Source organism: Perognathus longimembris, chromosome 11 (assembly GCF_023159225.1).
Source record: "Perognathus longimembris pacificus isolate PPM17 chromosome 11, ASM2315922v1, whole genome shotgun sequence".
Classification (NCBI taxonomy): Eukaryota; Metazoa; Chordata; class Mammalia; order Rodentia; family Heteromyidae; genus Perognathus; species Perognathus longimembris.
In genome coordinates this window covers 68,280,873-68,305,978 of record NC_063171.1, presented here as the reverse complement: position 1 = coordinate 68,305,978, position 25,106 = coordinate 68,280,873, and the positions used below count along the sequence as shown (strand labels likewise).

The following is a 25,106-nucleotide window of genomic DNA, read 5'->3' as shown; positions in this document are numbered from 1 at the left end:
TGGCACTGTGATCCTACTTGCTCCTCCCTCTGTCACCGAGATGACAGGAGTGTGCATTGTACCCAGTTATTGTGTTTCTCTTATAACCTTTGGCTTGATGTTTTCTTTCTTTCTTTTCTTTTCTTTTTTTTTTTTTTTTGCCAGTCTTGGGCATTGGACTCAGGGCCTGAGCACTGTCTCTGGCTTCTTTTTGCTTAAGGCTAGCACTCTGCCACTTGAGCCACAGTGCCATTTCTGGCCATTTTCTATATATGTGGTGCTGAGGAATCGAACCCAGGGCTTCATGTATACAAGGTAAGCACTCTACCACTAGGCCATGTTCCCAGCCTCTTATAGCTTTGGATGACACACCTAGCCATTGACTGAGATAGTTTCCTAAATTTTAAAGCCTAGGCTGGCCTTGAACCACCTGTGACCCATCAAGTAGCTAGGATTATAGCCTGGTGCCACTGTGCCTGGCCTTATTATCTTTTTTCTGCCAGTCCTGGGGCTTGAACTCTGGAACTGAGTGCTGTCTTCTTTTGCTCAAGGAGAGTGCTCTAACTCTTGAGCCACAGCGTCACTTCTAGCTTTTTTATGGTTTATTTTTATGGTTTATTTACTTATTTTGCTGAGCCTGGTGCTTGAACTCAGGGCCTGGGCACTGTCCCTGAGCCTGAGCCCCTCTCTGTGCTTAAGGCTAGCACTCTACCACTTGCGTTTCCAGCGTTTTCTGTGTTTGTGGTACTGAGGAATTGAACCCAGGGCTTCATGGATGCAAGGCAAGCACTCTACCACTAAGCCACATTCCCAGCCCCACTTCTGGCTTTTTTGAGTAGTTTGAGATAAGAGTCTCATGGACTTTTCCCTACCTGGGCTAGCTTTGAACTGCAATCCCCAGATCTCAGCCCCCTGAGTAGCTAGAATTATAGGCATCAGCCACTGGAGCCCCATCATCATCATCATCATCATCATCATCATCGACAGTCCTAGTGCTTGAACTCAGGGTCTTGGCACTGTTCTTGAGCTTCTTTTGCTCAAGGCCAGCACTCTACCACTTGAGCCACAGCGCCACACAGTGCCACTTCTGGCTTTTTCTGTTTATGTGGTGCTGAGGAATCCAACCCAGAGCTTCATGCATGTTAGGGAAGCACTCTACCACTAAGCCACATTCCCAGACCCTATTTTCCTTTTCTTTTCTTCCTCCTTTTTTTCTTTTTGGCCAGTCCTGGGGCTTAGACTCAAGGCCTGAGCACTGTCCCTGGCTACTTCTTGCTCAAGGCTAGCACTCTGCCACTTGAGCCACAGCACCACTTCTGGCCTTTTCTATATATGTGGTGCTGAGGAATTGAACCCAGGGCTTCATGTATACGAGGAAAGCACTTTACCACTAGGCCATATTCCCAGCCCCTATTTTCTTCTTCTTCTTTTTTTTTTTTTAAAGGAGAATTTGTATAGAGAGAAATTAAATGAAGCCAGGTACTGGTGGCTCACGTACATAACCTAACTACTCAGGAGGCTGACATCTGAGTATCGCAGTTCAAAGCCAGCCCTGGCAATTAACCAACACAAAACCAGAAGTGGAGTTGGGCCCCAAAGCAGCAGAATGCCAGCCTCAAACAAAAGAGCTCAGAGACAGTGTCCAAGCCCTAAGTTCAAACCCCCAACTGACCAAAACAAACAAACAAACAAACAACAACAACAAAAATGAAATGAGGCAAAATGTGAAGATATGAGTTTGAATATGTATTTTTAGGCTCTTTAATGTTTCATAGATTTGTCATTTACCAAAATAGGAAGTTGTAGCAGGTATTGGCATTCACAACTGTGATCCTAGCTACTCAAGAAGCTGAGGTCTGAGAATCGCAGTTCAAAGCCAACCCAGGCAAGAAAGTCCGTGAGACTCATCTCCAATGAACCTCCAAAAAGCCTCAGGTGGATCTGTGGCTCAAGTACTTAAAAGTGACAGCCTTGGGTGCAAAAGCCAAGGGACAACACGTAGGCCCTGAATTCAAGTTGTAGTGATGGCACATACACACAAAGAAGTTGTTAAGAAAGTTACATGCATTTTTTTTAACCAACCACTCATTTAAGTCAATTGATTCTTTAGTCAACCCAAGTAATGGCTCAATGCATGGATGCCAGAATTGGATTATATAAGTCAAACTCCAATTCTATCAGCTGTGTAACAGAAGCAAGATCCTTAATCTCTCTGTGCCTTTGTTTCCTAATCTGCAAGATGAGCACAGGAATACCTACTTGAGCAGCCAGGTGCTGGTGGTTCACACCTGTAATCTTAGCTACTCAAGAGATAGAGATCCAAAGGCTTACAGTTCAAAGCCAGTTGGGCAGAAAACTCTGTAAGACCATCTCCAAAAAAGCCAGCAAAAAGCCTGGTTGCAGAAATGGAAATTAGAGGATTTTTCCTTTTTTTTTTTTTTTTTTGTCCAGTCCTGGGCCTTGGACTCAGGGCCTGAGCACTGTCCCTGGCTTCTTCCCGCTCAAGGCTAGCACTCTGCCCCTTGAGCCACAGCGCCGCTTCTGGCCGTTTTCTGCATATGTGGTGCTGGGGAATCGAACCTAGGGCCTCGTGTATCCGAGGCAGGCACTCTTGCCACTAGGCTATATCCCCAGCCCATTTTTCCTTTTTTTTTTTGTGCCAGTCCTGGGGCTTGAGCCACAGCTCAACTTCGGGTGTTTATTGTTTATGTGGTACTGAAGAGTCGAACCTAGTGCTTCATGCATGACAGGCAAGCACTCTACTACTAAGCCACATTCCCAGCCAGGATTTTTCCTTTGCAAACGAACAAACAAACAACAAAAGCCTGGTTGTAAATGCAGACATCATTTTCAGAATATACTATGTGGAAAATGAATTATGCAACTTGTAGACAGGGACAGGAAGGGGAAACTTGGGGAAAATGACAGAAGGGGTAATATTGTCCAAAAGAAAAATATATGCATTACCTAAATTGTGAAATGGTAGCCTCTCTGTATAATAATAAAATTATACATATACATATATATTTTTTTAAAAGCCTGGTTGGAGGTGTGACTCAAGTGGTAGAGTACAGCTGACTAAGTCCCAGGCTCTGGATTCAAATCCCAGTTCTGAAAAAAGTAAAATGTCTACTTAGGAAGTTAGTGCACAGATTGAGATAATGTGCTAGCGGTGCCTAAGGACTCTGATGACTTTCCCTTTCCCTTCAAGGAATTACATCCTACATCAATTCCAAGCCACAGTCTCACAACGAGACCTCACCAATCAAGGCAAACCCAAGCAACCTTCTTTCCACAAGGACTTCTGAGTCCTTCCCCCCCCCCCCCCCTTTTGGGCATGTACTAGGATTGAACTCAGTGCCTGGGTGCTATCCTTTAGCTTTTTCACTCAAGGCTAGCACACTTTGCAACTTGAGCCACAGCTCCACTTCTGGCTTTTTGGTGGTTAACTGGACATAAGAGTCTCACAGACTTTCCTGCCTGGGCTTGCTTCAAGCTGCAATTCTCAAAACTCAGCCTTCTAGGGCTGAGAATGTGGCTTAGTGGTAGAGTGCTTGCCTAGCATGCATGAAGCCCTGGGTTCGATTCCTCAGTTCCACATGAACAGAAAAAGCCAGAAGTGGTGCTGTGGCTCAAGTAGTAGTGCTAGCCTTGAGCAAAAGAAGCTCAGGGATAGTGTCCAGGAACTGAGCTCAAGCCCCAGGACTGGCAAAAAAACAAACAAGCAAAAAAAAAAAAACAAAACCATCAGCCTCCTATAGCTAGGATTATAGGCATGAACCATTGGTATCCAAATACTATTCCCTTTTTAAGCTGTTCTGATTTGATCAATATACAAAATAAATTTGTTGATATAACACACTGAACTCTGTAAGGGTATATGTTCTGGTTTTTACTGGAGATGGTACTGGGCTTCAATTCAGGGCCTTGTGCTTTCCTTTAGCTTTTTTTTTCTCTCTCTCAAGGTAAGGTATATGATTTTTTTTTTGTCAGTTAAAAAACTTAAAAAGGGGGCTGGGACTATAGCTTAGTGGTAAACTACTTGCCTTGTATACATGAAGTCCTAGGTTCGACTCCTCAGCACCACATATATAGAAAAAGCCAGAAGTGGCTCTGTGCTCAAGTGGTACAGTGCTAGCCTTAAGCAAAAAGAAGCCAAGGACAGTGCTCAAGCCCTCAGTCCAAGCCCCAAGACTGGTAAAAAGACCAACAAAAACTACTCCTTAGAAATGTAGGAATCTTAGCCTCAGAAGAAGACAATCAAAATCAAAGAAATAAAGTAATGAATTAGTACTACTAGAGGAATAGATTGGTAAAGCAGAAAGAGGAAAGAAGCAAGCACCATAAAAACAACAAAATGGCAGGAAATATGGCATATATCTCAACAGTAATATTAAATGTCAATGGGCTCAGGCTGGGATGTAGCTTAGTGGCAAAGTGCATGCCTACCAAGTGCAATGGGGTGGGTTTGATCCCCAGTACCAAAAAAAGAAGTCAGTGGGCTCAACTCTTCTACCAAAATATAGAACAGTAGCCTGGATCAAAAAACATGAGCTAACCATTTGTTATCTCCAAGAAACACACCTCATTGTCAAAGATAAACATAAATTCTAAGTGAAGGAATGATCATACTGATACCTGATAAAAATAGATTTCAGGCTTAAATCAGTAAGAAGAGACAAAGAAGGTCACTTCATATTAATAAAGGGAATGATCCATGAAGAAATTCCACTGGTCAGCTTATATGGACTTAATACTGGTGCAACCAAATACATTAAACACTCAGACTTATAAGAGCTTATAGACGCCAACAAAATAGTGAGAGACTTTAGTACTCTACTCTCACATAACTAAGGTGAGACATCTGAAGCACAAAACAGGGGCCATCACCAAGCAATGGATTGCGTTTCTCATGTGGCTTACAGGGTGCAGTCAAAGATCTCAAAGATGTACTTTTAGAGGCCCGGAGGGGAAGTAATAGATTCAACAGCAAGAGCAGATGTAATTAATAAGTCTGCGATGAGTGGCCATTTAAACTGTTTCCAACTATGTTGGGGTTTTTTTGGTTGTTTTTTTTTCTTCTTTTTTTTTTTGCCAGTCCTGGGCCTTGGACTCAGGGCCTGAGCACTGTCCCTGGCTTCTTCTTGCTCAAGGCTAGCACTCTGCCACTTGAGCCACAGCGCCACTTCTGGCAGGGCCTTCATGTATATGAGGTAAGCTGCCACCAGGCCATATTCCCAGACCCTCCAATTATGTTTTTATTACGAACAATTTATCAATAAATATCTTTGTATGTACTTCTTCCTACATATATATAAAACTTTAAAACTTGAGCCATAGCTCTACTTCTGGGTTTTTAGTGGTTAACTGAAGAGTCTAACAGACTTTCCTGCCCAACTGGCTCCAAACTGTGATCCTCAGATCTCAGCCTTTTGAGTAGTTAGGATTACAGGTGTGAGCTACTAGTGCCCATTGCCCTGAGACTTTATTATTTTTTTTGGGTGCTAGTCCTGGGGCTTGAACTCAGGGCCTGGACACTGTCCTGTTTTTGTTCAAAGCTTCGGCCCAATCATTTGAGCCATAGCTCCACTTCTGGCTTTTTTTTTTTTTTTATTGTGTCTTGGAGTTAAGAGTCTCACAAACTTTCCTGCCTGGGCTGGCTTTGAACCTCAATCCTCAGATCTCAGCTTCCTGAACAGCCAGGATTACAGGAGCCACTGGGCGCTTGACTCCCCCCCTAAGATTTATCTCTAATTAACTATGAAAAAAGCTGCAAGTGGAGTTGTGGCTCAAGTGGTAGAGTACTAGATCAGCAAAAAAGCTAAAGGGCAACACCCTCGGCCTGAGTTCAGGCCCCTCTAGGACCAGCACAAAGAAAGAAATCAAAAGCTAATTCTCAGCTGGACACTGGTGGCTCTGGCATATAACCCTAGCTACTCAGGAGACTGAGATCTGAGGATCACAGTTTGAAGCCAGCTCAGGCAAGAAAGTCCGTGAGACTCTTGTTTTCAATTAATTACAGAAAAAACTGGAAGTACTATAGCTCAAAAGGTAGAATGCTAGCCTTGAGTGAAAGAAGCTTAGGGACAGCATTCAGGACCAGAGTTCAAGGCCCAGGACTGGGGAAAAAAAAAGTTAATTCTCTCCTAAACCTGTCCCCTAGTCACTCACTCCTCTCCTCTTCAATAGCAGCTTATTTTGTTTCTTTGGCAACTTTTTATAGACTCTATTATATAGGAATAAGATACATGTTTTTCTTCTCCTGATTCTACCATTCTTTTTTACAGACAAGATATCTCAGTTCTTTGCCTTTTTCACTTGAAAATGTATCCTGAGGATACTTCTATATCAAGCACATTATGGAGTACTCCTGTTTATTTCAAGTTTCATTGTGTCCACATATGCCCCTTACTGATGGGCATTCTGAGCGTTTCCATGGTACTGCAAATAATGAAGTTTCCCCAAGTGTCCCTGCTGTAAAGGGCTGGGAATTCTTACTCCTTACAGAATGCCTCACCAATGCCATGATTTGTTCAAGGTTTTGGTTTTGCCAGTTACAAATTCAACACTCATTTGTGTTTTTCCCCCTATGTCTATTCACACCTTTTGCTCCCTGTCTTCTGAGTGGTAGACTTCGAATTTCACACCATATTTAGAAAAAATTTTGACACATTCCTTAAGTTAAGAGGACTCTACCTACCACCCGAGCCACAGCTTTACTTTTGGCTTTTTGGTGGTTAATTGGAGGTAAGCATCTCATGGACTTTCCTGCTGGGGTTGGCTTCAAACAACACCCTCAGGTCTCAGCCTTCGGAGTAGCTAGGTTTACAAGTATGAACCACCAGTGCCCAATAGGCCTCATCATCTTTTTTTTTTTTTTGCCAGTCCTGGGGCTTGGACTCAGGGCCTGAGAACTGATCCTGGCTTTTTTTTGCTCAAGGCTAGCACTCTGCCACTTGAGCCACAGTGCCACTTCTGGCCATTTTCTGTATATGTGGGGCCAGGGCCTCATGTATATGAGGCAAGCACTCTTGCCACTAGGCCATATCCCCAGCCCCCACCCCCCTTTTTTTAGGCCTGACCATCTTATAACAAGATAAGCAAAGAGAAAAAGATAAATCCTTACCAGTTTTTCAGCTTCTGTGTTCATTTCCCTTAATTTCTTGATATGTTCCTTTTTAATCATGAGAATTTTTGATAGTCTCGTCTACAAAGAAGAAATATTTTTGCAATCATTAGAAGCATTAGATATCAGTGATATAGAATCTTACTATGTAAACCAATTCAACTCTCCTCTCTTAGCATTCCAAGAGCTGGGATTACATACATGTAACCATCACCACCAAATTTGGCCTTCCAACTCTTCACTAAGATGTTTGATAGTAGATTTTAATGTTCTGATAGAAAAATAGCAAAGTATTTGGTTCATATATTTGATCAGCTAATGGGAAACTATAACTTAAAAATCTACTATAACTAGGACATATTAAAATAAGTTTTTACAGCTCAAGATAAGACAATGTACAGATCAATGGGATCAGTAACTACAAGAATTGATATGTAGGGGCTGGCAATGTGGCTTAGTGGTATGGTAGAGTGCTTGCCTAACATGCATGAAGCCCTGGGTTCAATTCCACACTACCACATAAACAGAAAAAGCCAAATGTGGTGCTGTGTCTCAAGTAGAGTGTTAACCTTGAGCAAAAGAAGCTAACAGACAGTGCCTAGGCCCTGAGTTCAAGCCCCACAATTGGCAAAAAAAAAAAAAAGAATTGATATGCAAATGTTAAAATACTAAGTTCACAGTGGTTTTATTCGTTTATATCAGTCATGGGAATTCAAGGCTGTTCTACCACTTTGAGCCAGAGCTCCACTTTCAGTTTTCAGTTGGTTAACTAGAGATAAAGAGTCTCACAGACTTTCCTGCCTGGGCTGGTTTTGAACTGTGGTTCTCAGATCTCAGCCTGAGTAGCTAGGATTATAGGCCTGAGCCACTGGCTCCCAGCCCCACTGTAATTCTTTTTTTTTTTTTTTTTTTGCCAGTCCTGGGCCTTGAACTCAGGGCCTGAGCACTGTCCCTGGCTTCTTTTTGCTCAAGGCCAGCACTCTGCCACCTGAGCCACAGCGCCGCTTCTGGCCGTTTTCTAGATATGTGGTGTTGGGGAATCGAACCCGCTTCATGCATGCAAGGCAAGCACTCTAACACTCAGCCATATTCCCAGCCCCAGGCTCTACTTCTAAGCCCCAGTTTTGGCACAAAACAAAAACAGTAAATGTTTGATTTGTGAAATAAACTCATCTTGGCTGTTCTCATATTTTCAACCTTTCATAAATAATAGCACAAGAGCTGAAGGACAGTGCCTAGGCAGAGTATAGCCCCAGAACTGGTACATGCACACATGTGCGTGCACACATTCACACACACACACACACACACACACACACAACCATACCTTTGGAAGCCAAAAGGCATGAAAAATGTACATATTTCAAGGATAATTAACAATGCATGAGCAATACAAAATGGTGCAGACATACATACAAATGACAAGCTTTTCCTCAAACTAGCATCAACTGCAAAATATAAACACTGAATAACTGAATGGATTAAGTTATAGACATGTTATAAAAAGTTTATCTTTCTCAGGTCAAAGTAGTCTTCTTTTTTTTTTTTTTTTTTTGCCAGTCCTGGGCCTTGGACTCAGGGCCTGAGCACTGTCCCTGGCTTCTTTTTGCTCAAGGCTAGCACTCTACCACTCGAGCCACAGTGCCACTTCTGGCCATTTTTATATATGTGGTGCTGGGGAATCGAACCCAGGGTTTCATGTATATGAGGCAAGCACTCTTGCCACTAGGCCATATTTCCAGCCCAAGTAGTCTTCTTTTCTTTGGTAGTGGAGCTTGAGCGCAGGGCCTAGGTGTTATCCCTAAATGATTTTGCTCAAGGCTGTTTAATGTTCTACCAGACTTTGAGCCACAGCTCTACTTCTGGCTTTTTGGTAGTTAATTGGAGACAAGAGTTTCATGTACTTTCTTGCTTAGGCTGGCTCTGAATGAGATCCTCAGATCTCAGCCTCACGACTAGCTAGGATTAAAGGTGTGAGCCACTGGTACCGGACCAGAACTCCTTTATTATTATTTTTTTTTTGAGACAGCATTTCACTATGCAGTCCAGGCCACCTTTGAACTCACTATCATCCTGCCTTAGCCTCCTAAGTGCTGAATTTACAGGAGTGTGCTATCATATCAGGTTCATTAACAGTCAGACTAAAGCTGGGAACAAGCAGCTCATATATGTAACCCTAGCAACCAAGGCTAAGATCTGAATGCTAGCCTTGAGTAAAAAAAGCTAAAGGGCTAGATGCTAGTGGCTCAAGCCTATAGTCCTAGCTACTCAGGAGGCTGAGACAGGTGGATCACAGTTCTAAGCCAGCCCAGGCAGCAAAGTCCATGAGACTCTTATCTCAAATTGACTTAAAAAAAAAAAGGTCAGAAGTAGAGCTGTGGTTCAAGTGGTAGAGCACTAGCCTTCCGCACAAAAGCTGAGTGCCCAGGCCCAGAGTTCAGCCCCAGGACCGGCACAAAAAAAGACTATTCAGAAACACTGTCCCATACAATATTTCTACACTTAACTTACTGTGCTTTCAACTTAGATTTCTTAGTGCCCAAGTATACTGAGAAAAGTAGTTTCAAGTTTCAGAAAAGAAAACCTTATCAAGAAAAGCTGCTAATGCCAGGCAGGTAGTTTAAGTCTATGTGCACAAGCCTCCTAGCTACTTGGGAGGCAAAGATGGGAGACTGCAGTTCGGGACTAGCAAGAGGGCAAGAGTTTAGGAGATCCTTCTCAATGAAGGATGGACTACAGCTGTATACACCTTCATCCTAGTGTCAAAGGGAAGTACAAATAGAAAGGTCACAGTCTAGGCCTGCCTGGACATAAAGCAAGCCTCTATCTTTAAAATAATTGATGCAAAAAGACACTGGCAGAATGGCTGAAGTGGAAGCATGCTTACTTAGTGAGTTCAAGGCCTTGAGTTGAAACTCCAGTACCACCAACACAAAAAAGACCTCTTAATCTCTTTTGGCTGTTAAAACGTGTTTTCCAAGTTTTGTTGGAACTAGTGGAGTCCTGAAAACTCACCTAATGATGAACAATATATGGAAAAGTATTTCTCTCTAGAAAAATTCTCAAGTTTAATAACACAAAAGACATTGAGTTTTTATACAAAGAACAAAATATTCACAGTAGTTCTTACCACTTGAATAAGGAATTCTACTGGAAAACCTCCTAATGTTTCAGTGTCAGAGCCAGAAATTTTACTTCTCCAAGGTGACTGCCCTAATAAAGGGTCATTATCCTACGGGGATAGAAAGCAAACATCTAATGAATGACTGCTCAAAAAGAGTATCTGGCCCCTCCCCCCATCTTTATTGCTAAAGTGATATATAGAGGGGTTATAGTTTCATACGTAAGACAGTGCACACATTTCTTATCCAACTTGTTACGTCCTCCCTAGTGACCTTTAAATGAAGTGAAAATTCTATTATAATTTACATTGTATTAAAACCTAATAGGAAGGAAAATATTTCTGGATTTAAAGTGATCACTTACCTATTTTAATTTTTTTATTTTTTTTGGTCGGTTGTGGGGCTTGAACTCTGGGCCTGAGTGCTGTCCCTGAGCTCTTCAACTCAAGGCTAGCGCTCTACCACTGAGCCACAGGTCCACTCCCACTTTTTTGGTGGTTAATTGGAGGTAAGAGCTTCACAGGACATTCCTGCCTTATCTGGCTTTGAACCAAGATCCTCAGATCGCAGCCTTCTGAGTAGCTAGGATTATAGGCATGAGTCACTGGCACCTGGCCTATTTTAATTTTTGAAAACTCAGAATAATAAGTAGCTCCTAAAGTAGTTCTAGATGTATATGTCATAAGAACACAATTCATAATAATCAAATTACTGATTTATATACTACTTACTGTGATTGGAGACTGGAGAGGAGGTGTATAATGTAATCGTGGTGGGGTCATAAAAAATCGAGAAGGCCGTTGTTTTTGTCCAAAGGCAGCAATTGGCATCGTCTCATGAGGCTCATTACTCTTTAACAAAAGAGAATAGTCCATAACTTAGAAAAGTGTGCCAGAGGGGCTGGGGATATGGCCTAGTGGCAAAAGTGCTTGCCTCGTATACATGAAGCCGTGGGTTCAATTCCCCAGTGCCACATATACAGAAAACAGCCAGAAGTGGCGCTGTGGCTCAAGTGGTAGAGTACTAGCCTTGAGCAAAAAGAAGCCAGGGGACAGTGCTCAGGCCCTGAGTGAGTCCAAGCCCCAGGACTGGCAAAAAAAAAAGTTTGCCAGAAGCTGGGCACTAGTGACTCCTGCCTGTAATCCTAGCTACTCAGAAGGCTGAGATCTGAGGATCACGGTTTGAAGCCAGCCTAGGCAGAAAAGTCCCCATGAGACTCTAACCACTCCAAAACCACAAGTAGTGCTGTGGCTCTCAAGTGGTAGAGCGCTAGCCTGAAGCACAAAGAGGCTCAGGGACAGCATCCAGGCCCTGAATTCAAGACCCACAACAGAGGAAAAAAAACAACAACAGTTTACCAGTCATTTAAACTTTATAAATATTACCTTTCAACATGAGATATATACTCAAGGGTTATGGTTTATGATGGTACATAAAGTACATTCTGATTTATCATAGAATATATTAATCTATACAAATCAAAGGCTCAAATGCAGACAAAAATGTAAATACTATTGTGTTGTCAAAAGGTTGAACTCACAAAGCAATCAAAAGAAGACACTATCAAAGGGCCACACAGTTTAAAGAATAAACAGTCATGCCTGTAATCCTAACTACTCAGGAGGCTGAAATCTGAGGATTGCAGTTTTCAAAGCCAGCCTGGGCAAGAAAGCCTGTAAGACTCTTATCTCCAGTTAATCACAAGAAAACTGGAAATGGAGCTGTGGCTCAAAGTGGAAGAGTGGTAGCCTTGAGCAAAAAAGGTCAGGGATAGCACTCAAGTCCTGAGTTCAGGACCCACAACAACAACAACAACAAAAATTCTATGGCCACCTTTGGCTATCTGCATTTATATCATCTAAATATTATGTACTGTAAATTGAAGTCAATGCTTATGTAGCAGAGGAGACATTTCTGATGATTGCATATTGAAAGCAATTTTCTCTTTTGGAAAGGAAAGGTCTGAGTATTTCCTGATTTAATAGAAAAACTTGAGAAAAGTATACTTTGCTCATTGAGTCTAAACTTTTCTTTTTCCTTTCTATCTCTTGTCTAAAAGGATGAAAAAAGAAGGAAAAAAGTATCTCACCTTAAGCACTGTGCATAATTCATGTGTGTGTGTGTGCATGCACACACGCGTGCATGTGCTGGTTCTGGGTTTTTTTGCTCAAGGCTAGAGCTGCTCTATTATTTGAGCAGCATCTCATCATCACTACTTCCAGCTTTCTGGTGGTTAACTGGAGATAAGCGTTTCATGGACTCTTGTCCAGGCTGGCTTTGAATCGTAATCCTTAGATCTCAGCCTCCTAAATAGGTAGGATTATAGGTGCGAGCCACCAGCACCTAGCTAGCTCCTGAACCTTAAATAAATTAATGAATGTATAAGCCTCTACTATCATTCAGAAAGTGAATATATTAATACCCATCATGTGTAACTGTAAGGATACAACAAGACTTAAAATGAAAGCTGTTATTTCATACTTTTAAGGGCATTTTGTAAGAGGCTATTCCTCAGCTTAGAAGCTGGGCTGAAAATGTGGAGTAGCTTCTTCCCAAGAGTACTTAGTAAGCAGTGATTGGTTCTATTATACTATGTGGGTAAAACAATAGACAGGAATCCTAGTTTCAAAAAACCGAAAAACTTAAGTATAGTTCTGATACAATGGGTCTAGTAGACAGGGTTAGGAATCCCTAAGGATCTCTTCAGTTTTCAAAAGGAAATCTTGACTCATAAAATGCAATTTCTAAGAAATGTCCTTATAACCTATTTAATATGCATAAAATGTAACTGTATTATAAAATACTACTTACAAGAACTTCATAGTCAGGGATGGTATGAGTACCTAGCCCTGTCCTGTCAAAAGTTACTCTGTAAGTAGCATTAAGTGTGTCCACAGCATCTATCTGTCCAGTGAAAAGACCATCATGAACACCGCGCAGCCGGGCTGAGGAAAGAAACAAAGACGTTATCACATCTGGGAGATAGAATTGTCAGTAACTCTAAGTATGTAATTTCAGCTGCAAAGAAAGCATAATATTGTCTCTTAGTTTTAAAATGAACATGTATTTTATTTTAGGTTTATTGATGCACAAATGAAATCCCATAGCTACTAAATTAAGAGGGAAATGTATTAACATTTAGTTTAAACTTCTAAAAGAGTAAAGCGGCCAGCTGCTGGTGACTCACACGTGTAATCAAAGTCACTCAGGAAGCTGAGATCTGAATGCTGTGGTTTGAAGCCAGCATGAACTTTTTTTTGAAAAAAGTCTTTGATACCATTTCTAATTTACCAGAAAAATGCTGGACTGGAGGTGTGGCTCAAGTGATAGAGCACTAGACATGAGTAAAAAAGCCAAATGAGAGGTTGAGGCTCGAAGTTCAAGTCCTAGTAAAGGCATCTGTGCGTGCACACGCGCACACACACACACACACAGAGAACTTGGATGGGGCTGGGAATATGGCCTGGTAAAGTGCTCGTCTTGTTTATATGAAGCCCTGGGTTCGATTCCTCAGCACCACATATAGAGAAAAAGACCGAAGTAGCGCTGTGGCTCAAGTGGTAGTGTTAGCTTTGAGCAAAAAGAAGCCAGGGACAGTGCTCAGGCCCTGAGACCAAGCCCCAGGACGGCAAAAAACAAAAGAAGAACTTGGATAGGTAAGTATGGTAACTCATGCCTATCATGCTATTTACTTGAAAGGCTGAGATCAGGACTGAAGTTTAAAGCAGTCCAGGCAAAAAAGTTCATAAACCCCATCTCAACCAATAAAATTTGGTTGGGTATAATAAGCCGGGTACTAGTGGCTTATACCATATAATCTTAGCTACCCAGGAGGCTGAGATCTGAGGATAGCAGTTTGAAGCCAGTCTGGGCAGCAAAGTCTATGAGACTCATATCTCCAATTAAGCACCAAAAACCAGAAGTGGAGGTGTGGCTCAGGAGGTAGAGCACTCTAGCCTTTGAGCACAAAAGCTAAGGGATAGTACCCAGGCCCTGAGTTAAGCCCTAGGACTGCTAAGAAAAAAAAGTAATAAGTGATCTGTGCTTTGAGAATGTAGCAGAGAAAACTCTGTCTTGGTTTGATGCTCCTCTATATTACTGGAATGAGGCACTACCTGATTCTACTCAATTGGTCTCATACAATGGAGAGCAGTGTTGCCAGAGATTGGAGTATAGGTGAGACAGAGAAGTTGGAGAGATATTAGTGCAGTGACAGATTTCAATTGAAAGGAATAAGTTCAGATGTATTTGTACAATATGGTGGCTACAGTTAATATAATTTTTTTTGTTTTGTTTTGTTTTTTTTTTTGGTCAGTCCTGGGCCTTGGACTCAGGGCCTGAGCACTGTCCCTGGCTTCTTCCCGCTCAAGGCTAGCACTCTGCCACTTGAGCCACAGCGCCACCTCTGGCCGTTTTTCTGTATATGTGGTGCTGGGGAATCGAACCTAGGGCCTCGTGTATCCGAGGCAGGCACTCTTGCCACTAGGCTATATCCCCAGCCCCAGTTAATATAATTTTTAAAAGTGATATATATTTCCAAATATATTGATAAAGTGTTGCATCACAAATATAATAGTTCTGTAAAGTAATACATCTTAATTAGCTAATTAAGTCAATGCACAATGCATACTTGTGTGTGTGTGTGTGTGTGTGTGTGTGTGCGCGCGCGCACGCCAGTGCTGGGGCTTGAAGTTTGAGCACTGTACTCTTGCTTAGTTTTTTCTGCTCAAGGCTGGTGCTCTACCCCTTGAGGCACCACACTTCACTTTCAGCTTTTTATTGGCTAACTGGAGATAAAGAGATTCACTGGCTTTTCCACATAGAGTGGCTTCAAACCAGGATTCTCAGATCTGTCTCCTGAGTAGCTAGGATTACAAGGGTGAGCCAACAGCACCTAGCGGGTTGTTGGTTTGTATTGATCCTGGGGTTATATTTAAATCAATATAACTTGAAATTTTACTTAGTCTGAAGAATTACAATTACATACCATGTTCTAATAATTTTCACTCACACTGGATGTATGTTTGGATTTTGCTGATATTACTTCAGACTGGAGTTATAATGTAAGAGTCTGTCAGCAGTTGTAGACACCTCCCACCCGTGACTTAGTGATTCACTAGATGGAGGCAAATACTTAGCACTTAACAACACAACAGAGGAAACAAAGCAAAATTAGCCAAGATAAAAGGTACATTGGTCAAAGTCCAGGGGAAACCTAGTGTCCTGTTCTAATTGAGTTGCCAAGGAGAGACTTGTTTACTTCCTCCTCATGGCACTAATGAAGTGTTGTTGACCTGGGAAGCTCATTAGAGACTCGGTGCCATGAGCTTTTACTGGGGGCTGATCACATAGGCACCATCTGCCTAGCACACACTGAGATTTCAAACTCTTGAGAAGAATGCAGGTGTCTAGCACAAACCACTTTTATTTGCACAGTCTAGACCTAGGAAACTTCTTTTATCCATTAGGGAACAGTGGGACATTTCCAAAATTCAAGTCCCCAGACCTTTGAAGATAGTCCTTTCTAAGAACTGCAGTATCTGGCCGACCTTATTCTTTTTCACATCATCCTTGTCCTCTTTTTTAAATTAAACTACTCTTATTGTTTCCACTCATACTTGCAATGACCAACCTTCTTTTTAATCGAAGGGGGAGGTGTACTCAGTCTTGAACTCAAAGCTTTGTGCTTGCTAGGCATGTGTTCTACCACTTGAACCACTCACCAGACCTTTTCTTTCATTTATTCTTCAGTAATATCTGGCTTTCTGAACAGGCTGACCTAGACTACGATCTTCCTATGTATGTTTACTGTGTAGCTGGTCTCGAGATTTCTTGATCTCAGGGCCTTTGCCATTTAGCTTTTTTGCTCAAGGCTGGCAATCTACCACTTGAGCCACAGCTCCACTTCTGGCTTTTTAGTTAGTTCACTGGAAATAAGAGTCTCGTGGACTTTCCTGCCCAGGCTGGCTTTAAACCTCAACCCCAGGGCTGGGGATATGGCCTAGTGGCAAGAGTGCTTGTCTTGTATACATGAAGCCCTGGGTTCAATTCCCCAGCACTACATATATAGAAAATGGCCAGAAGTGGCACTGTGGCTCAAGTGGCAGAGTGCTAGTCTTGAGCAAAAAGAAGCCAGGGACAGTGCTCAGGCCCTGAGTTCAAGGCCCAGGACTGGACAAAAAAAAAACAACAAAAAAACCTCAACCCCAGCCTCAAGTAGCGAGTATTACATGGTTTGAGCAGGCTTATGCCCAGTTTTTTGCTGGTTGAGATGGGGTTTATAAACATTTTTGGACTTGCTTGGACTGCTTTCAACTATAGTCCTCCTGATGTCAGCTTCCCAAGTAAATAGCACTTTTCTCTCTCTCTCTCTCACACACACACACACACACTTAAACTAATCCTGATCTCAGCCTCCCAAGTAAATAGCACTTTACACACACACACACACACACACACACACACACACACACACACACGAAGCTAAGGGCCAAAACCAAGGACTCATGTTCTCTTTCATTGACGTAAATCCCCAACCCCATTGTTGTTTTGAGACAGGGAGTTGTTATGTAGTCTAGGCTAGCCTGAAACTTGCTATGTAACCCAGGTTGGCCCTGAACTCTTGATTGTCCTGCCTCAGCTACCCGAGTGTTGAAAATTATAGGCGTGTTCCACTGTGACTACCTCAGCATATATCACTCTGATACCAGATGTGTGTAGTTTTCTTACATTCCAAGTAAGCAGCGAATATAACAGAGAATCCTTTTTTTTTTTGCCCGTCCTGGGGCTTGAGCTCATAGCCTGAACACTGTCCCTGAGCTTATTTTGCTCAAAGCTAGCACTCTACCTCTTGAGCCACAGTGCCACTTCCAGCCTTTTCTGTTTATGCGGTACTGAGGAATCAAACCCAGGGCTTCATGTATGCTAGGCAAGCACTCTACCACTAAGCCACATTCCCAGCCCAAATAGTAAGCTTATCAGCTATATTTGAAAACATTTTTCCCCATTCTGTTCAGTCTGTTATGTAGTTCGATATAATTCCACTTACCTACTTTTGTTTTTTTGAGGAAAGCTTTATGTCCTGATATATTAAAAATTGACAAGTAGGGCTGGGAATATGACCTAGTGGTAGAGTGCTTACCTCAATTCTTCTGTACCACGTATATAGAAAAAGCCAGGAGTGGCACTGTGGCTCAAGTGGCAGAGTGCTAGCTTTGAGCAAAAAGAAGCCAGGGACAGTGCTCAGGTCCTGAGTTCAAGCCCCAGGACTAGAAAAAAAAATAAAATAAAAAAGACAAGTAGAAATTACTCAACCCCTTAAAGCAGAGGAAAAAAAAGATTAAAGGAGGGGAAAAAAGGGGTTGGGTGCTTGTGAGACCTGAGACACAGCTCCACTTCCAGCTTTTGGGCATTTTTTTTTTTTTTGGCCAGTCCTGGGCCTTGGACTCAGGGCCCGAGCACCGTCCCTGGCTTCTTCCCGCTCAAGGCTAGCACTCTGCCACTTGAGCCACAGAGCCGCTTCTGGCCGTTTTCTGCATATGTGGTGCTGGGGAATCGAACCTAGGGCCTCGTGTATCCGAGGCAGGCACTCTTGCCACTAGGCTATATCCCCAGCCCAGCTTTTTGGCATTTAAGTAAGATAAGAGTCTCATAGACTTTTCTGCCTGGGCTGACTTCAAACTGTGATTCTTAGATCTCAGCCTCCTGAGTAGCTAGGATTACAGGTGTGAAACACTAGTGCCTGATTTTTAAACTTCTTTTCTTTATAAAGCTTCCAGCCTTAAATATTTTATTACAACACTAGAAAATTCACTAATCTAAGATCCAAAAACATGTGCATGAAACCATGAAAAAAAAGATCCAAGAAGCTCAATAAGCTGTAAGCAGGAAGTATATTTAGATATATCATAGTTAAATTTCTGAAATGTGAGGATGGAGAATATTAAAATCTGCAAGAAGAAAAAAATGACTCATGTCATATAGGAAAAGAGCAGCACCAGCAATAAGATACACCTTAGCAGAATCATTATGATCTGAAACAATAAAGGTCCAGACAATGCAGTGATGTACCTGAAAAATCCAAAAGAGTAACCAGAAAACAAGTAACCCTTAAACAATCTTTAAGAATTCTGTAGTCTGTGAAACTATCCTTTCAAAAATGTAAGTGTGTGTGCCTCTAGTCCCTGCCTTAGTGGTAGAGGTCTTGAGTTGGAATTAGAGGCTAGCTGGAGCTGCGTGGAAAGACCCTATGTCTCAAACCTACCCCCTCTAACAAAGCCAAAAAAATAAAGACATTGCCAGGTAAATACAAATGGAGGGAAACTGTATCTCTTGGGAACTAATATTAAAAAAAAAAATCCTTTGTGGGCCTTAACAGGAAAATACACATGTAATCTAATACTGAGAAGGTGGAGATCAGAGAAGAGAGCAGTTTGGGCCAGTCTAGGTAAAAATTAACCAACAGGAGCTGGAATGTGGCCTAGTGGCAAGAGCGCTTGCCTTGTATACATGAAGCCCTGGGTTCAATTCCCCAGCACCACATATATAGAAAAAGCCAGAAGTGGCGCTGTGGCTCAAATGGTAGAGTGCTAGCCTTGAACAAAAAGAAGCAAGGGACAGTGCTCACACCCAGAGTGCAAGCCCCAGGACTGGCCAAACAAAACAAAACAAAACACCAACCCACAAACTGGCATGGTTGTACATACCTATGATCCCAGTCATGTGGGAGACCTAGCTGGAGGACTAGGGTCTGAGCAGACCCAAGGAAAATTATGAGACCTTCAGAAGGACTTGTGTGTGGTTCAAGTGATAAAGCACCTTTCTGGCAAGTACAAGGATCTAAGTTCAAACCAAAGCATCATCAAAAATTAAAAAATATATATTAGTATACCTCTTTTCCACTCTCTTCACTTGTTTAGCAAAAGCATAAGACAATATGAATATAGATAGAGTAATAATACTACGGTGCGCACCAGTGGCTCATGCCTGTAAAAAGGAGGCTGAGATCTGAGGATTACAGTTCAAAGGGAGCCTAAGCAGACAAATCCAAGAGACTTTTCTCGAACAAGCAACTAGCCCAGAGTAGAGTCGTAGCTCAAGTAGTAAAAGACTAGCTTTGCACAGAAAACACTACGCAGGAGTGCAAGGTGCTGAGTTCAAGTCCCTGTACTAGCACAATTTTAAAACAAAGGAAGAAAGAAATGGACCTCTTCTAGACCAAAGGTAATCAGATGAGTGGTATGAACTAGTTAGATACGGCCAGGGAGGAAAAGGAAAACAAATAATGAGGCAATGAAAGACAGATTAAAGGGGCTGGGAATGTGGCCTGGTGGTAGAGTGCTTGCCTCGTATACATGAAGCCCTAGGTTCAATTCCCCAGCACCACATATACAGAAGTGGTGCTGTGGCTCAAGTGGCAGAGTGCTAGCCTTGAGCAAAAAGAAGCCAGGGACAGTGCTCAGGCCCTGAGTCCAAGGCCCAGGACTGGCAAAAAAGAAAAAAACAAGAAAAAAAAAAGAAAGACAGATGGAAAATATCCTAATTTAAACCATACACAGCTATATTTATTCAGGTGGGTTTTAAATTTCACATTCATAGCAGTTTCCTTTAGTTTATATTACAGTAGATGTTACTTTGAAGCAGTATACTTTTTGTAAAAAGAAATATTGAAGAATAAAGGAATGTCTACAATAAATAACTATAGTTAAGCTTTTTTTTTTTTTTGCAAGTCCTGAGCTCAGACTCAGGGCCTGAGCACTGTCCCTGGCTTCTTTTTGCTCAAGGCTAGCACTCTACCACTTGGGCCACAGCGTCACTTCTGGCTTTTCCTGTTTATGTGGTGCTGAGGAATTGAATCCAGGGCTTCAAGCATGCAAGGCAAGCACTCTACCACTAAGCCATATTCCCAGCCCTATAGTTAATCTTTCTATTCATTCATTCATTCCCAGTACTGGAGTTTGTTTGCCAGTCCTGGGGCTTGAACTCAGGATCTGGGTACTGTCCCTGAGCTTTTTTTTTTTTTGCTCAAGGCTACCACCTGGGCCACAGAGCTACTTCCAGCTTTTTCTGTTTATGTGGAACTGAGGAATCAAACCTAGGGCTTTATACATGCTAGGCAAGCACTCTACCAATAAGCCACATTCCTAGCCGTAGTTAAGTTTTCTAATGCCCTATTCAATTTTACCTTAGATAAAAATTACAAGTCTTGCTGGGCACTGGTGGCTCAAGCCTGTAATCCTAGCTACTCAGGAGGCTGATATTTAAGGACTGTGGTTCAAAGCCAGCCCAGGCAGGAAGTTCATGAGATTCTTATCTCCAATTAACCATCTAAAAACCAGAAGTGGAGCCATGGCTCAAAGTGGTAGAACACCAGCCTTGAGAAAAAATGCTCAGGGACAGCGTGCAGACAGGCCCTGGGTCTAAGCCCTATGACCACCCAAAACAAACAAACAAACAAAAAATTACAAGTCACAGGACTAAGATTATGGCCTAATGGTAGAGTGCTTGCCTCGTATACATGAAGCCCTGGGTTCGATTCCTAAGCATCACATAAACAGAAAAAGCCAGAAGTGGCGCTGTGGCTCAAGTGGCAGAGTGCTAGCCTTGAGCAAAAAGAAGCCAGGGACAGTGCTCAGGACCTGAGTTCAAGCCCCAGGACTGGCAAAAAAAAAAAAAATACAAATCACAATAGTAATAAGTTGCCTTCATTTACCTGTAACTTTGGTTCCAATAACCAGAGGCAAAGGAATTTCATCTGGGAGGTCTTTGAATTGTGAAACATCTGCAACTTTCCGTTGTTGTAAGAGTCTTATTTTTTGCCGCTTCTGTTTCAATGCTGATCTCTCTTCCTCAAAAAATGCAGAAGAACATCTAGAATTATAAAAATCACATAAACTGATAACTACCCTAGACAGAAATAGCTCACTGCTCCTTTTTCCCCTCTCACTCTTTTGAGTACTATATTTAAAAATGAGATAATCTCTATGAATATTCTCTTTATTATTATGGGACCTTTATTTGTTTTGGGCAGTACTGGGATTTGAATTCAGTATCACATCCGCAGCCCTCTGTAAACATACGTGTGTGTGTGTGTGTGTGTGTGTGTGTGTGTGTGTGTGTGTGTGTAGCTAAGGAGGCTGAGACCTGAGGATTGTGGTCCAAAGCCAGCCTGGGCGTGAAAGTCCATGAGACTCTTAACTCTAATTAATCACCAAAAAAGCTGGAAGTAGAGCTGCAGCTCAAGTGGTAGAGTACTAGTCTTGAGCGCTGGAAGTAGAGCTGCAGCTCAAGTGGTAGAGTACTAGTCTTGAGCACAAAAAGCTTAGGGACAGTAACTAGGCCTTGAGTTCAAGCCCTGGACCATCACAAAAAAAGACCGAAAAAAATTAAGTAATGTTATGGCAAGAGAACTATTATATGCTCACAAAAACTAAAGAGTTATAATAAAGATTAAAATACTCTTATTCTGATGGACATCAATTAGAAATAAGGACTCAACTTGCTGAAAAATGCAAGATTAGAAGAAAAGTCCTAAATGGCCTAACGTAATTATCAAAAATCACACATTTACGTTATCAGTATGAAATATACTATGTAACGGACAAAATGCCAGTCTTGTTCATTTAAATGAAAGAAATATTTAAAACATAATAAGACCATCTTTCAGTAGAGGGATAAAATAGTAGTGGCTTGATAAAAAAGTTCTCTGAGAATTTTATCACCACCCACAGAAGCCATTAAAGTAAATAAACTATATTCGTTTCAGAGGGTGTGGGGCTTGGGTGTGGGGCAGGCATCTGTTGTGGGGCTTGAATTCGGGGCCTGGGTGCTGTCCCTGAACTTTTTCCCTCAAGGCTAGTGCTCTACTGCTTTGAGCCAGTGCCACTTCTGGTTTTCTGGTGGTTAATTGAGATAAGAATTCCACAGACTTCCCTGCTCTGGCTGGCTTTGAACTGATAAAATAAAATGAAATGAAAATGCTTTTAACCGTCTTCTAACTAGGCTGACACACATAATGTGAGAACTAATGATCTAATTCTTCTAACATTATCTCAAATTTAAGTTAAAAGTAATAGGAGGGGCTAGGAATATGTCCTAGTGGTAAAGTGCTCGCCTCATATATACGAAGCCCTGGATTCGATTCCTCAGCACCACATATACAGAAAAGGCCAGAAGTGGCGCTGTGACTCAAGTGGCAGAGTGCTAGCCTTGAGCAAAAAGAAGCCAGGGACAGTGCAGGATCTGAGTTCAAGCCCCAGGACTAGCAAAAACAACAAACAAACAAAAAAGCAATAAGAGGTTTTCAGTATATTACCTAGATGTCAATAAAAAAGAAAACATTATTTCACATAAAACAAATTCTCAGAAGCTATCACTGAATATATTAACTTGATTTCTACTTTTTTTTTGGTTGTGGGGCTTGAACTCAGGGCCTGGACACTGTCCCTGAGCTTTTTCATTCAAGGCTAGCATTCTACCATTTCGGGACACAAGGCAAGTTCCAGTTTTCTGGTGGTTAATTGTAGATAAGAGTCTCAAGGACTTTTCTGCCCTGGCTGGCTTTGAACCACATTGCTCAGATCTCAGCCTCCTGGGTAACTAGGATAACAGGCTTGAGCCACCAGTACCCAGTGCTTTCTATTTTTTTTTTTTTTTGCCAGTCCTGGGCCTTGCACTCAGTGCCTGAACACTGTCCCTGGCTTCTTTTTTGCTCAACAGTAACTAGCACTCTGCCACTTGAGCCACAGCGCCACTTCTGGCCTTTTCTATATATGTGGTGCTTAGGCATCGAACCCAGGGCTTAATGTATACGAGGCAAAGCACTCTTGCCACTAGGCCATATTCTCAGCCCTGCTTTCTATTTTTATATTAGAGTATATCAAACATTTTTTTTTTTTTTTTTTTTTTTTGGCCAGTCCTGGGGCCTGGACTCAGGGCCTGAGCACTGTCCCTGGCTTCTTCTTGCTCAAGGCTAGCACTCTGCCACTTGAGCCACAGCGCCACTTCTGGCCATTTTCTGTATATGTGGTGCTGGGGAATCAAACCCAGGGCCTCATGTATACGAGGCAAGCACTCTTGCCTCTAGGCCATAGCCCCAGCCCCTATATCAAACATTTAAAGGCTCTTGAAGTGATAAATGATTTCACAAAAGATGTTAAGAATGTGCAGAAAACTTTATACTTTTCTTTGCATAGGATGGTCCTGGGACTTGAACTCAGGGCCTGGGTACTGTCCTGAGGTTTTTTTAATCAAGGCTAGTGCTTTACCATTTGAATTACAGTCTCACTTCTGTTTTTTTTTGCCAGTCCTGGGCCTTGAACTCAGGGCCTGAGCACTGTCCCTGGCTTCTTTTTGCTCAAGGCTAGCACTCTGCCACTTGAGCCACAGCGCCACTTCTGGCCGTTTTCTGTACATGTGGTGCTTGGGAATCGAACCCAGGGCTTCATGTATATGAGGCAAGCACTCTTGCCACTAGGCCATATTCCCAGCCTTTTAGGACAGTCTTAATACTCAATAATTTTGGAACAAAGAACAGCATATGTAATTCAAAATAGTGAAATTATGTTTAAAATCTGTGATCTGCATTATATGCACATGGACATGTCAATGCCAAAAGCCCTTGTGTAATTTACTGATGCTAATAAACATAAGGAGAAAAACTTGTGAACAAATATAAAACTGTATGTTTGGTTTTATTTATTTTTGTCAGTCATGGGGCTCGAACTCTGGGCCTAGGCACTGTCCCTGAGCTCTTCAGCTCAGGGCTGGCGCTCTACCACTTAAGCCATAGCGCCACTTCCTGTCTGTTTATTTATAAGCTTAAAATCAACTACATTAAAGTTATTTAGCAGGGTACATTTAACATAGGATAAATTATTCTGAGAAGTAGTCTTTTGGAACTAGTACCTTTTAAGATTAAAAAAAAATCAAGCCAGATGACAGTGGCTCACACCTGTAATCCTAGCTACTCAGGAGGCTGAGATCTGAAAATCACAGTTCAAAGCCAGCCTCTGGGAGACTCTTATCTCCAATTAAATACCAACATGCCAGAAATAGAGCTGTGGTTCAACTGGTAGATAGAGTGCCAGCCTTGAGGGGAAAAGCTCAGGGACAGAGCCCGGGCCCTGAGTTCAAACTCCAGGAATGGCACCAATAAATAAATAGAGGAACTAATGATACTACTATTTATTGACTTTAAACAAACATTTTTACCTCCGTGGTTTTCCCATTAGCCGTCTGATTTTTCCCCATTCTACCCTTGTCAACTTTCTTGTTTTCAAATTAGGAAACGATTCCTTTAGACATACACAGAAGTCATTATCACCTTCAAAGAGTGGTCTACAAAACAGAAATGAAATTTCATTGGTTAATAAATAATGTGCTATTTTTTAGACATAAAATTCAAACTATACATTCTAATTTTCTACATGATACTAATAATCCAAAATGCCACTTTCACTTCTGTCCTACAGATAGGCAAAAGAGGCACAAATTCAAAGTGCTAAAGGTAAATCCTTATCATATATGAAATACCCAACATGTAAAAGTTATCTGGGAAATGCCATCAGTGCTGGAGGTTGTAGGAGGCACTGATTTCTGTTTAAACCTCTACGTGCTCTATCCTTTGGGAGGCCACCCTGGCTCTGGCCTTACATCTGACACAAACAAATAATATGAGCTACAAAGTACCTTTGTCCCAGAGGTAATGCCATCACCAAGGAGTCTCCTTTGAGACTGAGCAGTCTCAGAGGCCTGGAAGACTCTTAGGTTTTAGGAATCTTAAGACCCCATGGAAGCTCCTCCAAGCTCCATGAAAACAGGACAAAAACAAAACAATTATACTCATGAGCTTGAGAAAGCAGGAGTTCGATCTAACAAGG

The 25,106-nt window shown here is 42.0% G+C and overlaps 1 protein-coding gene across 8 annotated transcripts in view; it reads right to left on the bottom strand.

Moving 5' to 3' along the window:
• Positions 1-25,106, bottom strand: part of Lin9 (lin-9 DREAM MuvB core complex component) — a 57,161-nt gene that overhangs the window by 8,189 nt on the left and 23,866 nt on the right. For all 8 annotated transcript variants that reach the window (XM_048357526.1, XM_048357527.1, XM_048357528.1 and 5 more), the window contains 6 exons: positions 24,439-24,564; positions 20,939-21,096; positions 13,039-13,172; positions 10,959-11,078; positions 10,236-10,337; positions 7,106-7,186 (listed from right to left, as the gene is read on the bottom strand). In XM_048357526.1, coding sequence (XP_048213483.1) covers positions 7,106-7,186; positions 10,236-10,337; positions 10,959-11,078; positions 13,039-13,172; positions 20,939-21,096; positions 24,439-24,564 — 721 coding nt within the window. The remainder of the gene's footprint in view (positions 1-7,105; positions 7,187-10,235; positions 10,338-10,958; positions 11,079-13,038; positions 13,173-20,938; positions 21,097-24,438; positions 24,565-25,106) is intronic.